The following is a 14695-nucleotide window of genomic DNA, read 5'->3' as shown; positions in this document are numbered from 1 at the left end:
TGTTTTACAAACAACTTAAAACTCATAAGTATAATTCAACTCTAATTGAAATTTTTTAAACAGACTTTTATGCTTTATGACGTAACAATTTTTAGCTAGGTATTTCAAAATTTCTGTTTATAACTAAAATTACACTTTAATAGTATCAGTTTTTAGCAAGTTTATTCTGATGATGAGCTAAACGAAATTAGTTAATAAACCTTTTTTAAATGAGTGACTAATGTTCAAATTTTTTTGTTAAAACCAGTACTAAAACCAAACTACTTAAAAATTAAGTAATAAATAATCATAGTTAAAACCATAATATGATAATTTCGCATGCATTAAACAAACTTTATAAGTAGCATTATCATTTCCTTTAGTTTTATATTTTTGATAAAAGTATATTCGTAGTATATATAAAAAGATTGTTATTGAATAATGTTAGGTTTAATTTATTTAAAACAAGTCACTTACAAACAGTTACAAATATATTTAAAGATAAATATATGATTGTGAGTATTCCATCAAGGGTTTGTAAAACTTATTATGCACAGGCGCACACTAATTTCAAAGAGGAAAATTATAATTTTCCTAGGTGCACACTTTAAGAAAAATTATTCCACTCTTTGAACAAGCAAAGAGTAAATAAATTTGTATGTATCTTATCTTCAGTTTTTTTTAAATTTTAGAAAAATAAAACAAAACTTGAGTTTTACTAAAAACACTCAACCTAATATTAATAGTTTCAGTTTTTCTACAAAATTACAGAAAAAAACCAATATAAAAACATTAAAAACTATTCTTAGTGCATTCATTCAAACTCTAACTTAACTAAGAAGAAAAAGCTGTGAGTAAAGTTACAAAGGAAGCTAAAACTAATGATTCAGCCAAGTCAAGGTGCTTCAAGTCACAGTAAAAAGTTTATAAAAGGCTTTAAGGAAAAATGTTTAAGTAAATATATAAACTTTGTTCGAGTATTGTTGTATTTATTTTAGTATTGTTTCCCATGTTTATTATTTAACTTAGATTACAAAATTAATTTTTGAGGTTTTATTTAGAATTATATATAGGTTGTATTAATTCAAGGTTAAAAGACCATGAATGTACCAAAGGCTATATAAATAGTTTAGTAGGGTAGCTGTCTAAATTGCGCAAGCGTACAAAATTGCACAAAGGGACAAAATTGCACGAAAACACAAAAGTGCACGAAGATACTTTTGCACGAAGACTAATTTACACAAGAGCACAAAATTACACGAAGATAAAATTGCACGTAGACAAAATTGCACAAAGGTTCACTTTTTCAAAAAGATATGTTTTTGCATAAGCAGACAAATTTGCACGCAGACACTTTTGCACAAAGAGTCAATTTTGTACAAGTGAAACTTTGCACAGACAGTCCGAACAGAATTTAAAAAAATAAAAAATAATAACTTTATATAAAAAAAAAAATAATAATAGTTTTTTTTTAGTTTTTTTGTTATAAAAATTCTATTTTTCCCTTTTTTAAATTCTGTTTTGACAGAATTTTCTAAATATATCAAAGAACATTTCCTAAAAATTTGAGGTAGTTATCTCAAAAAACGTAGGAGAAGATAGATTTTTAGTGATTTCTAGTTATTTGCCGTTTGAGTTTGCGTCTCCCATAAGAATCTTATTGTTGCCTCCGACTTTGACCGGCTATATCTCAAAAATTATTTTGAATTTTTGAAATCTGTAAAAAGCATTTTGTAGCTTAGTAAAAACTATATAAAATAAGATCAAAAACCAAAAAAGGGTGTTTCCCCCCTATGCTATAAATTTAATTAAATTAATATGAATTATATTTCTACATGCTGATTGAATTTTTTTTATAAAAAATAAACGTTTTAATAAATTTTTTATTTAGTTATTTTAAGTTAGTATTTTTTGTGCAAAATTGACCCTCCGTGCAAAATTGTACTCGTGCAAAATTGAGCTTCCGTGCAAAATAGTCTTTGTGCAATTTTGTGCCCACGTGCAAACTAGTCTTTGTGCAAAAGTATATTCGTGTAATTTTGTACACTAGTGCAATTTTGTTCTCGTGGAATTTAGTCCCCACGTGCAATTTAGTAACCTCATGCAATTTTGTCTTTGCGCAATTTAGACCCGTTCCCAGTTTAGTTAGCCTTATGCTTTTGTCTAAGTCATATATTGAAGAATGTTTAGGTTTTGCTCGACTTAAGTATATTTCAGACTAAAATAAAAAATTCAAGAAACACTTAGAAGTAATAAATTATAGTTTTGTTCATTATAAGATCTCATCATTTAGATAGAAAATTCAGGATATTTTTAAGAGAATGTTGGTATTTTTATTTGACCTACAAGTGTTAAGGTTATTTACAAACTTTATAGATTCAACAATTGTTTTACATTTTCTAAAAAAGTTTATATGTTTTATTACAGCAAACTTTTTTAAAGACTTATAGTAATTTAAAAATGTTATGAACAAACTTGAAAGCAAAATTAAGGAATAACTTAAGAAAAAGGTGAAATTACACAAATCAAACTTAAATGACTTATTTTTTATCAATATTGAAAACTTATGCTTAATTTAAGAGCAAACTTTAATACATTTTTTATACTGCCTGTTTTAAATTTTATTCTAGCGGCTTTGTAATGTTTTTGAGCAGACTGTGATTCTAGTAGTGTCTATAGCTTAAATAGCATGAAATTTAAACGCCTTATAAGGATGCGTTTTCTAGAGTGTTGCTGTTATCTTAATCTGCTTTTATGGCATAACTTTTACATACCAAAGCAATGAAAAGTGTTGCTAAAATAAAGTACTATGGTTCAACAATAAATTCTCTACTAAATTTATATTAAAAAAAAATATTATATTTTGAAATAATAAAATTAGCTTTTAGAAATAAATTTCTACGTAAAAGAGTGAAAGTCAACTAAGAATTGAAAATAATACAATTTAATTAAGTAATATATAAAGTAAAAATTTTTTTATATTAACTTAAGATAAAACAAATCCTACAATGAGATATAAGCAAAGATGTGAATTAAAAAGATTACTAATAGAAGGCAAAAAACACAATTCTTTTTAAATATTTCTCTTATCTTACTTTTTAACCAATCGTCACCACACTTTTACAGTTAGTCCATTACCAGGGTTGCTACTCTATGAGGTAAAAAAGTCACTTTGAACGACCAAAACCAGCATGAGTTAAATCAAGCTAGCTGGAGTGTGTAGCTTGGGTTTGTGATAAAATTGAAAAACAAATTTAATAAAAGCAAAGAACTAAAAATCACTTTTAAGGGCAAAAGGAGTGTATTTTATTTTTTATAAGTTTATTTTGTAGACTGTAGAGTTTTATCTTAGCTATCAGAAAGTTGTGACCACTTAACAAAACTCAAAGTAATTTTCAAAGTGTATGTGATTAAAGTTGATGAACTCATAGGTTTATTATTTAAAGTGCAATCTAAAAGCACGAAAAACCAAAGTTAAATTAAGATAGATTACCAAAAAAATATAATAGAAACACAACTAATAAAAACAGTCTTGGAGTTGAAAAAATTAGCAGGAGATTAAGGGGAAATAAACAAACTAGCATAATTTGGTCTGAGTTTTTTTGAGTCCACCTAAGTTTTTGAGAACTTTTTAGCTAATTAAAGTTATCCTTAGTAGCCAAGTATGTAGCCATCCTGCATTACTAAAATTCAAATAATTCACTTAAAAGCTCTAAAAATTTTTTTTTTTTTTTTCATTTTCATTAAATTTTCAACTAATCATCTTTTAGCCTATTTATCTAATGTATTCTGAAAATTTGAGGTCTTCAGCAAAAAAAGTGAAATGAGTATAACTAATTTCCAAGATATTTAAAATAAAAAAATTGTGGTTTATAAATTAGTATCCAAAACTATTTATAAAAACTACTACATCTCAAAAGTTAATTGGAATTTTATTTTCTACATAAACTAATTTTAGTTTATACTTAGGCTTTCATATAAAAGTCAATATTATTCAATTTTTCAATGACTTGACCCTTTACAGCCTTGATAAAAAAATAATTTTACTGAATAGTTATAAAACTTGATTATATATCAAGTCTATTTAAAAATATAGCAAACCTGAGTTTGCAGTTCTATGTCAAGAACATTTATTCCTTGTTCAAGCTCTGCTAGCCTATTTGTAATGTTAGTGCTTTGAATTACAGTTGTTGTATACGACTGAACATCAAATGATTGACTCATAAACCCTTTTAAAACGTCTGTTATCAAAATAAAATAAATAAGTTATTTTATGTTAATAAAACTTTTCAATAACACTAAAATCTAACAAGAAAGTTAGTTATTAACTGTGGTCCACCTTGATTTTTACAATCTGATCTTATTTTTAGAGTTTTATCTTAGCTATCAGATATTTTTAACTGCTTGACAAAACTCAAAGTAATTTAAGAGATATAAGCAATTAAAGTTAGTGAGCTCAATAGGTTCCTCAAGGAGGCCAAACCAAAAACGCAAAAATACAATTTCACTAAAAATCTATTTTCTTATTCATTTTTAAAAGTTTTCTTTAAATATTCACAATAAGTCCATTTACAATATTTAAACCAACTCAGTGCAGGAACTTTTCCAGTTTAAAAATTGTGACTCTTCAAAAAAACACTTTTTTGGGTTATTTTCTAATAGTAAAAGTCCAAACTAACTTTTTATTGTATTACCAGTTTATATTATAAAATAAATATTAAATTGAAATGAGCAATTACATAAACAACATTGCTCAGTAATTGCTCATTGCAATAAAATTTTTATTAATATTTTACAAAGTCAAAAAAAAATTCCTGCTGAAACTTGGTAATAACAGGGTTGCCAAATGTTTTTGGCAAGTTTTCTCTAGATTTTCAAATATTCCTCCAGGTTTTTGAAAGTACATTTTTTTAGGTCTATTTTTAGTTTAAAGTTAAGTTTAAAATAAAAATGTCTGTCAAATAGTATGAATAATTGAAAATATACTGTTAAGCTACTTTAAATGTGTTTTTTTTCAATATGTTTGATGACAACAAAAAACTTTTATCTATATGATACATTTTTTGTGTAAAATCGAAATTTACTACTTAATATGTAAGAATTGTTTAAAATTATAGGTTTTTCTAGGTTTTTTTCAAAAATTTTCTAATTCCAGATTTGTCCAGGTTTTGAGGTTTTTTGGCAACCCTGTAACAAATAAGTTAGTAAATTAGCACTTTTATTTTTATTTAATTTGAAATAAATTGACTGATTCGTTTTAGTTAACACAAATAATTATATGAATTTATTCTTTTGAGAATTTATTTTACAAACTAAGTTTCGGTCAAAGACCTCGTCAGTGCTTAAATAAATCTAAAAAAGATATGTGACAGTCATGGAAAATAGCATTTAAACAATAAATTAAGTTAAAACCAAATTTTACTCAACATTTCTACTTAAGAAACTAAACAAATCAATTGTAATATTAAGAGTGAGTTTAAGGTAAATTTTTGTTAAGTTTAAAAATCAATATAACAACAACAATAATAATAGCTGTATGTAGCTTTCTTTTTCTTCTAGTTAATTTACAAAGTAAACATTGCTTACGCAAAAGTGTAATTACTAAAGTGAGCTTAAAATTAAGTTGAATTTAATGTAGCTTATTTTAATTGTGAGGTAACTAGTGAAAATTTAAACAATGTTGTGCTTGTAATCGCTATGAAAATTTGAAATCCCGCTCAAATGCTTTATACAAAAACTTATAGTTAAAAGAAATTCTTACCTAGAAACAAAACAAGATAAATAATAACACTAAGACTTATTTTGTGGAAAAGTTTAAATTTTTGTTAAGTTTAAAAATCAAAGAACAACACAAATAATATTTAAAAAATCTGTGTGTAGCTTTCGATTTTCTTCTAGTTGATTTTCAAATAAACATTAGTTAATTAACTACATTTTATTAGTTGCCAACTTTGACAGGCTATATCTCAAAAACTATTTTGAATTTTTTAAATCTGTAAAAAGCAAAAACCTAATAAATTGAATCAAATTTTGAAAAAAGTGATTTCACCTCAGCTATTAACTATTCTCTACAGCTACAAAAAATTCAAAGTAATTATTGACATAAAACTGCGGCCCGCGGCCAACTGCAGCCTTTGAAGACAAAATCTGTGGCCCGTGAGGTACATTTCAGCTAATAACATACTTTTTAAAATTAAAACAAAAAATAAACTTGTTGGTAAAAACTTGCAACTAGGGTTTAATTTAAGTAATTACGCATTATTAGTGCTCTTTTATAGCTATTTTTGTCACATTTTGTGGATTAAATTAGCATTTTTATTTAAATATAACTATATATTACTAAAAACTGCGGCCCGCAAGAAAATTTTTGTAAAAAAATTGGCCCGCTTCTTATATAATGCTGCCAACCCCTGACATAAAGGTATAAAGTATTTAGTTTTTTTATTTAACAGTTTCAGTTTAGAAATTGCTTAACAAAAAAGCAAGAAACAGTTGTTTCATTATAAAACTTATCCGATCTACAAATTCCAAATACTTTCTTAGGGGTACAGCACATTTTTTTGGTTATATTGTAAAATTCATAGCAGTCCATATGATTTGGATGTTTTTTAGTTTAATTATTGAAAAATCTAAAAAAAGTAAGTTTTGCAAGGTATGCAATAAAAAAAAAGGTATGCCGCCCAAAAAACTAATTTCAACCCCAAAAATTACATATTTTTCAATTTTTTGACTTAACAGCAATAAAATCGCTTATAAATGTCCTAGACTTATAACTTAAATGAAAGATTATACTTACTGACATATATTTAAGGACACATTAAGTGCTTTTGATGTATTATGACGTCATAATAAGCCTAAATATGCAAGTTTAATTTGTAAAATTGTGCCTTTTGGAAAATTAAAAAGCATAGATTTTTAGTGATTTTAATTAAAAAAATCTTTTTTCTTTTAATTTTTTAGGTATATGTACTTACCTTTAGGTGATGTAGTATGTATATTAGCAGATATTTGATGTCATAGTCCATTTAGCTTTAAGTGTTTAAAAAAACCCTTAAATAATTATTCAACTAGCATTACAACAAATTAATGAAATATTGAAAGTGATGATTTATTATATGCAAAATAATGTTTTATTGCATTAAAGATTAAGTTAATGATTGCAAAAAAAAAGACCTTTACAAAGAAATAAAGGGTATTGCAAAACAAAAAGAACATTGTACTGTATCATTTACTATTAAGACTTAACATTATTTCAAAATGACTGAAACTTTTAAAAATTTTAGTATAAAAAAACTGTCACATGATTGATAAAATCTAATTGACTCTCTGTTAGAAATAATTAGGTAAACATAAAACTCTTTTAAAAAACTATCATTTAACTTTTTGTATATGACATCTGTTCTACTTAAATATCTATTTGGATATGGTTTCTCAGTATAAAAGATTTTTTTAAAGTAACATTCCATTCCCCTTCAACTTTACAAACAAGAATAGAATTTATATCCAAGTTCAGCAAATCAAGTTTAGCTGGGTGTTTCCACTTCAAATTATTTCCATCTCAAACTCTCATAAGGTGGTCCATCTTGTAAGTCCTATCATAATGTTTACCTTCCTAAGTAGCAATATACCATGTGTCTGATGATCCTTCACTAATTAATGTGGCATAATAATGCCCTACCAAAATATCTTAATTTTTTATCTCTGTATATTAGGGGAAGAAGTACCAACAATTAATACTGCATCAGTGTTTGTTGATAATGAACACAGAAACTGAGAGCACTCATCATCTTTTGCAACAAGTTCTAGTTACAAATCTTTATCAAAATGAAGTTATTGTTCGTACTAAGTTAATTTACTTTAGAGAGTCACACAAATCTGAAGTGTTATACAATCAAGAACCCACTGATATACATACCACATCACCAGACATCACCATTACAATTTTTAAAGGTAAGTAAGTATACCTAAAAAATTTTGGTTTTGCAATAAAAGTTTTTTTATTAAAATCATTAACAAGCTATGCTTTTTAATTTTTTAAAAAGCACAATTTTACAGACAAAATATATTTAGGGTGATTATGACGCCATAATACATCAAAAGCAGTTAATATGTCTTTATATTTATGTCAATAAGTATAAGCTTTCATTCAAGATATAAATTATAAGTCTAGGTTATGTATAAGTGATTTTATTACTCTTTAAGTCAAAAAATTGAAAAATATGTGATTTTTGGGGTTGAAATTAGTTTTTTGGGCGGCATACCTTTTTTTTTTGCATACCTTTACCTTGCAAAAACTCTTTTTATTAAATTCTTTTTAACAATCCAAATCATACGGACTCATAAGTCCAGCAAACATCATCCAAGTACTCCCTACCCCTAACTCTTTTTAATTTTTACAGCTTATTCTTTACCACTTTATTAACTACAGCAATTTTAGAATTTTAAAGAAATATTATTTTTATAGAGATTGTAGAAGTATGTAGTTCATAACCTATATTGCAATTCTAAACAAAATTTGTTTGTAAATACAACTGAAAGTATTTTAAAAATATATTACAGCAACAATTGAAGGAAACACGGTTAACATCAAATGTCAGATTAACTATAAAATTATAATACAATGGATAAATCAAGTGATCATGCATGCAAAATGAGTTGACTATGACAATGGTCTTTACTGTGTACACCAGGCACGTATCTTGGTACGTTTCTGCAAATCTCTGTAGATTACGTCTCTGTAGATACAATTTTACATTACTCTCTAGCACTTTTAGTATAGTATATATTGAATACATCTAAATTGTAAGCAAATTGGTTGGTGTAGATTTATGTTATCATATAACAAACCATTGTAAAAAAATTATTTAAAAGCTGTAAATTTGGTTTAAATGATGTGAGAGAATAAAAAAAAGTAAGTGTGAGAGAGGATTTTGTACTATTAAAATGTTTGTGGTGAGTCAAAAAGAACTTAAAATTTTTTGAAATTTATATTTTTTATTTTACAAAAGAGCAAATATAGATAGAAGATATATAACAAGATGTATTTTAAAGTAGATGAACCTCAAAGTAGACTAACATGAAGAATTAACTTTTGTTTTAAATTTCAAATTGACTCTCTTAGTTGAATGTTTTAAGATTAAATCCCTGTGGTTGACAAATATACAAAAATGAAAAACTTTTGAAACAGTGATGATAATATCATTTCCTGAAGTTTTATCAAGAAGATTAAAATCTATTAAATCAGAAAAAATTACACAATAAGACAAATAGCTTGCAACAAGAAGACAAACTGAAAAACTCAATAATATGAACACTTTTTCAAGAATATTATAAAGAAATTATAGTTTTTTATTTGTATTTTAGAAATTTATTTTTTATAAAATCTTTAAAACAAGTTTTCATTAAAAAATAAAACTTGTTTTAAAGATTTTATAAATGCTTACATTACTTAAAGTTTTTATTGCATTTTTTAGCAAAGTTGAAAGACTTAAATTCTACATTGTTGCCACACACTCAAAGTATCCTGGATAACTCTAGAAAATTAAGAGTTTTATTTTTGAACTCAGGCTGACTTAGTATAGTTTTGTTTTATCTAGAAAATACATTTGTATTTTTTAGTTAGCTTACATTTTGAAAAACAGTTTTTGAGTTTTATTTGTATTACTACTGTAAACTTGGTACATTATGTTTGGATTTTAACAGATTTAGTTGTTTTACAGATTTTTAAAACTAAGTTTAAAAGTTAAGTTTTCTAAGGTAAAAATTATGCAAATAGCATTAGATAGCACAGTGCTTCTTAAATGGGGTTCCACGGAACCCTAGGGTTCCGCGACGCCTCTCAGGGGTTCCGCGAAGCCTTTCGAAATTTAATAAATCATTTATTTAATTAAAAATTTTATGTAAAATTAAAATTAGGGGTTCCGCGGAAAAGTTGAACTTTGGAAAAAGGTTCCGCCACTAGAAAAAAGTTCAGAAGCACTGAGATAGCATAACCACCCACTTGGTACCATTGAAATTTAAAGCTATTAACAAATTCAATCAATCTGAAGTTCAGTTTGTTACAAAGAGTTCCAGATTAAGTACTTTAAGAAAAAGCTCTTTGAATGATGTTTTCAGACAACTATGTAAAATATAAAGTTTGTTTCAACTTGTTTTTAAATATTACTGTAAATTTTATTTTTCTACAAGCATTGTTGTTTACAATATGAAGATTTTTGTATTTTATTTTTTCTTTAAACGTATCAATAATATGTATGGTATCTGTTGTTTTAAAATAAGTTTATAAATTTTAGAGTGGTTTACTAAATTCATAAAATATATCAGTTTAATTCTTTAATCTATGTTTGATAAATGATAAAAGGTTTTAAAATAAGTTTTATATTATTTTTTCAATCTATGATTAAAAAGAATAAGTTAATACTGTTTATTTTAACAAGTGTATAGTTGTATTATTAATTCATAACAATGTTTAAAAAAAAAATTAATACATTTTATGTTTAAAAATTTTTACGTTTAAATTTATTTATATGTTTTACCTTGTAACTGAAAAATATTGATGTTTTATATTCAAAGTTTGTGGTTTTTTAACTAAGTTGTTTTATTTAACAATTTTGTTTTGTAAAAAAAAAGTTTGATTCTTTTTTACAGCTTTTATTTAACAATTTTTTTTAGTAGGAAAATGTTTTATTCTTTTTTACAGCTTAAATATTTATGCTACCAAAGCTAAGAATAGCATTTACAAAGACGTGTACTCTTCCTTTCTTTATGAATTGTTTGACAAAATAAAGTAATTGTACATCTGAATTTTATCTAATGTTGTGAACTTTTTTTATTTTATATCTCTTGTTTTTTATATAACTACTAAAATTTATGATTTTTATCTTATAAAAGCAACAGTTTTTGCAAATGTTTTCTGAATTGGGAAAACTGTTTTCAAAGTTATATATTTTAGGCCTATCAGTAATACATTAAAATTAAATTCTTAATTAATATTTTCATTTTAAATGAAAGGTTTTATAGGTTCATATAAGTTTCAACACATAAAGAACTATAGGGGGTCAAGAGCTGTACAAATTGCCTTGTGTTCAATTATTCTTTATACTTCAACATTCAATTTATTTTTAAACTTTTAACAAAACTGCACACTTTCATATAAAAGGTAGTTAAAACTACTCTATTCCCGTTATGACGTCATCACACTTTATTCTTGATTTTTTTTTTGCAGATTTGTAACTTTTTTGAGCTAGCTACGTTCCTGGTGTACACACATTTCACTTTACAGTTCCTTTTTTGAGAAACTTTTATACTATGCACAAAAAACTTGTGAGATGAAAAATTATTTTTTAACAATAATTTTTTTTTTTATAAAAATAAAAGTTATTTACTTTAGTATAATTTAAGTTAGCTGTTCTTGACATGTTATTTACATATTAAGACACTCAAAACATTATTTATAATACAATGATTTTAAATAAAAACTATATTTTTATTGTCTAGTGGGCACAGAATATATTGGTAATTACCTAGGATGATGATGCACCAATATTAAACTGAAAATATATTTGATGTCTTTTATGACCATAGTTATAGACTAAATGTTTTCAGCCTAATATGTTTAATCTAAAAAGAAACTTTGTTTTAAACAAGCTATATACACATAGTAAGAATTAAATTTATTTATGATAAGCTAAAATGTTTAATCAACTTTATTTTACAATATCAAAATCAATATAAATTATTAAATTGATATAACTGTTCAAAATATAGGTTTAATTGTTTGCTAACAAAAGATAACAAAATATAAATAATAAAAACAAATTATACAGTAATCTTCCTTTATTCTACCAACATATGTTTCTGTGTGTCAACGAATCAACACACTTCAACTGGGTTCTGTAAAAAAATAATTACTGTAATGAGAGAATAGAAGCATAGAATAAAGTAGGTGTATACATGTTTTCATTAAAATAAGATATTTTTTTACAGATAATAGTTATTAATAGGTGAAAAACTTAATATTAAATCCAACTGTTATAAAACTATATAATATTTGTGATTATTAAGTCTAAAATAAGTAAAGTAAGCTAAATTACACAACAAAACATAATATAAACAAACAACTCACGTTGTGTAATTTAGCTAACTTTACTTATTTTAGACTTAATAATCACAAATATTATATAGTTTCATCAGGGTTCTTGCGCGAATTTTTTTTCATTTAGCCTGACTGAGACCAATTTAGCCTGACATTTTTTCAAAGTAAGAAAAATCCCCTTTAGAAGTCATTTCAGGTATTGGGGGGTCTTGATTAGTACTATTGTAGTCTCCGACTTCAACCAGCTTTATCTCAAAAATATTTTGAGCTTAAAAATCTGCAAAAAGCAACTCATAGCCTAGTTACAACTCAATAAATTAAGACTAAGTTGTGAAAAAGGTGATTGACCCCCCTTAACATAACAAATTCAGTGATAAACTTAAAATAAGTGTTATATCTAATCTATGACTAGTGTAAAAATTCAATATATATTACTAAACACAATTTTTCAATTTAATAAAGCACTAAGTAAAAGCATTATAACCAGAAGATTTATAATAAAACGACCTGCATTGTCGTGTTTTATTAAAATTTAAAATGAAACGCTTACACGAGTACTAAAGTAAGTAAAAATGTTTATTATAGTATTTTGAGTAATACTTAAAATTGATACATATTTAGCAATATTATAATTAATAAACTCTAAATTAATACAGCGATTGTTGATGTCGTATCAGATTTAAAAAGCTTACACTTAAATCAAAAAAAAAACCTTTAATATTTTGTTCTTGTAAAGAAAAATAAATTATACCTAAAATTTGTACTCCCACAAAACTTAGTACTTATGTTTTTAAGCTTTTAGTGTTGTGAATATCTCTAATAACTTTAAATAAACAGTAAAATATATGAATAAACTGCTAAGAGTTTTAATCTAAAAAGTATTTGTATAAACCCTTTAAATCAGAAATTAAAACAGTTCAACCAACTAAGCTCTGAAAAACATAGCTGATGTAAACAAATTCAAACAAACAGTTAAGTTGTTGAACTAAACTGTAATGTTTAAACTGTATAATTTTAGGAATTTTGATAATTATGACGTAAATAATCTACTAAAAACAAAATGATGAAGATTCTTAGTAATTTTTAGAGATTCTACAAAAGGTTTTAAGGATTTATTTTTACAAATACTGAATGATTTTGTCTTTGATAACTAAATCTTTATTTAGAAATAAATTCACATCTCAATTTGATCTTAAAAAGAATTCTCAATTTTTTTTATCAAAACTTTTAAGCATTTGAACTGAAAAAAAACTGATATTCTCGAATTTTTAAATAAAAAAACTGATTTAGCCTGACGTTTTTCAACTTTTTTCAAAAAAACTGATTTAGCCTGACTTAGCCTGATTTAGCCTGACGCGCACGAACCCTGTTTTATAACAGTCGGATTTAATATTAAGTATTTCACCTAATAATAACTATTATCTGTAGAAAATATCTTATTTTAATGAAAACATGTATACACCTACTTTATTCTATGCTTCTATTCTCTCATTACAGTAATTATTTTTTACAGAACCCAGTTGAAGTGTGTTGATTCGTTGACACACAGAAACATATGTTGATAGAATAAAGGAAGATTACTGTATAATTTGTTTTTATTATTAAATTGTTATAATCACTTTTTATTGTCAAATAAAGCAATTAAATATCTAAGATTAAACAGTTAAGTTTATATTAAACAGGTTTAATTTTATTTATGTATTTATAAAATATAAATTTCTAGCCTAAAAATATGGTTAAAAAAGACTTTGAATATGAATGTAACATATTTTGAGTTTGATATTTGTACAACATCATTCTAGGTAATTACCTATTTATTTTATAGTAATTCATTTTTTACTGTGCTCAGCTTTAGAAAGGTAACTAGTTAAAGGAAGCAAAAAAATATATTGACTGATAAGAAAATTAACTAACCATTAGACATGAAATGTTGCAAACCTTTGAGATCTGAAAACTCTTGATCCATTAGAATTAAATAAGATAATTTAAGCTAGAAAAATTATATATATATATAATAAGAATTAAGTTATTTAACTTGATAAATCAAATCTTTCACACTGAGCCCACCTTAAGGGCTTTATTATTAAACATTTTTAATATATATTATGTTTGCATATTATCTTTGACTACTTGGATTGTATTTCTAGTGCTGGTGCTTTGCAATTTTCTTGATTTTCCAACTAGGCATTCTGCTGATTATTTGTCTAGTTCTTTGATTGATCATGTTTATTCTAGTTTTGATTGTGAAAAGCTAAATGTTAATGTTGTGAATTATGATAAATCTGATCATATGCCTGTTATCTGTAAATTGAATGCAAAAAGTCCAAAAATGAGTATTGTGATCTGAGGTCCTTTCAGGACTTCAGTAAGTTTGAAGTTGGAGCTTTTCTGAATGATTTGAGTGTGAAATTGAGAGGCATGAACCTGTGTGCTGAAAATTGTGAAGATGTTAATAAATGTTGCGATGAGTTTGAGAGTATTTTTAGTGGGACGGTATTTGATCATGCTCCAGTCAAAATTTTAAGTAAAAAAGAACAAAAACTAAAAGCTAAACCGTGGATAACAAAAGGTATAATAATCTCAATTAACTTTTAAAACTTAATGTTTAAATTTGCCATTAAA

General features: G+C 25.3%; 1 protein-coding gene across 2 annotated transcripts in view; it reads right to left on the bottom strand.

Annotated features, from left to right (window-relative positions):
• LOC145835221 (conserved oligomeric Golgi complex subunit 5-like) overlaps window positions 1-14059 on the bottom strand; it is a 51058-nt gene extending 36999 nt beyond the window's left edge. For both annotated transcript variants that reach the window (XM_082942781.1, XM_082942782.1), the window contains exons 1-2: window positions 13988-14059; window positions 4081-4220 (exon numbers count right to left, since the gene is read on the bottom strand). In XM_082942781.1, coding sequence (XP_082798907.1) covers window positions 4081-4220; window positions 13988-14039 — 192 coding nt within the window. In that variant the 5' untranslated portion in view covers window positions 14040-14059. The remainder of the gene's footprint in view (window positions 1-4080; window positions 4221-13987) is intronic.
• Between the last annotated feature and the right edge of the window lie 636 nt (window positions 14060-14695).

Source organism: Thalia democratica, chromosome 4 (genome assembly GCF_965202585.1).
Source record: "Thalia democratica chromosome 4, ktThaDemo2.hap1.1, whole genome shotgun sequence".
Classification (NCBI taxonomy): Eukaryota; Metazoa; Chordata; class Thaliacea; order Salpida; family Salpidae; genus Thalia; species Thalia democratica.
This window is presented reverse-complemented; position numbering and strand designations above follow the sequence as displayed.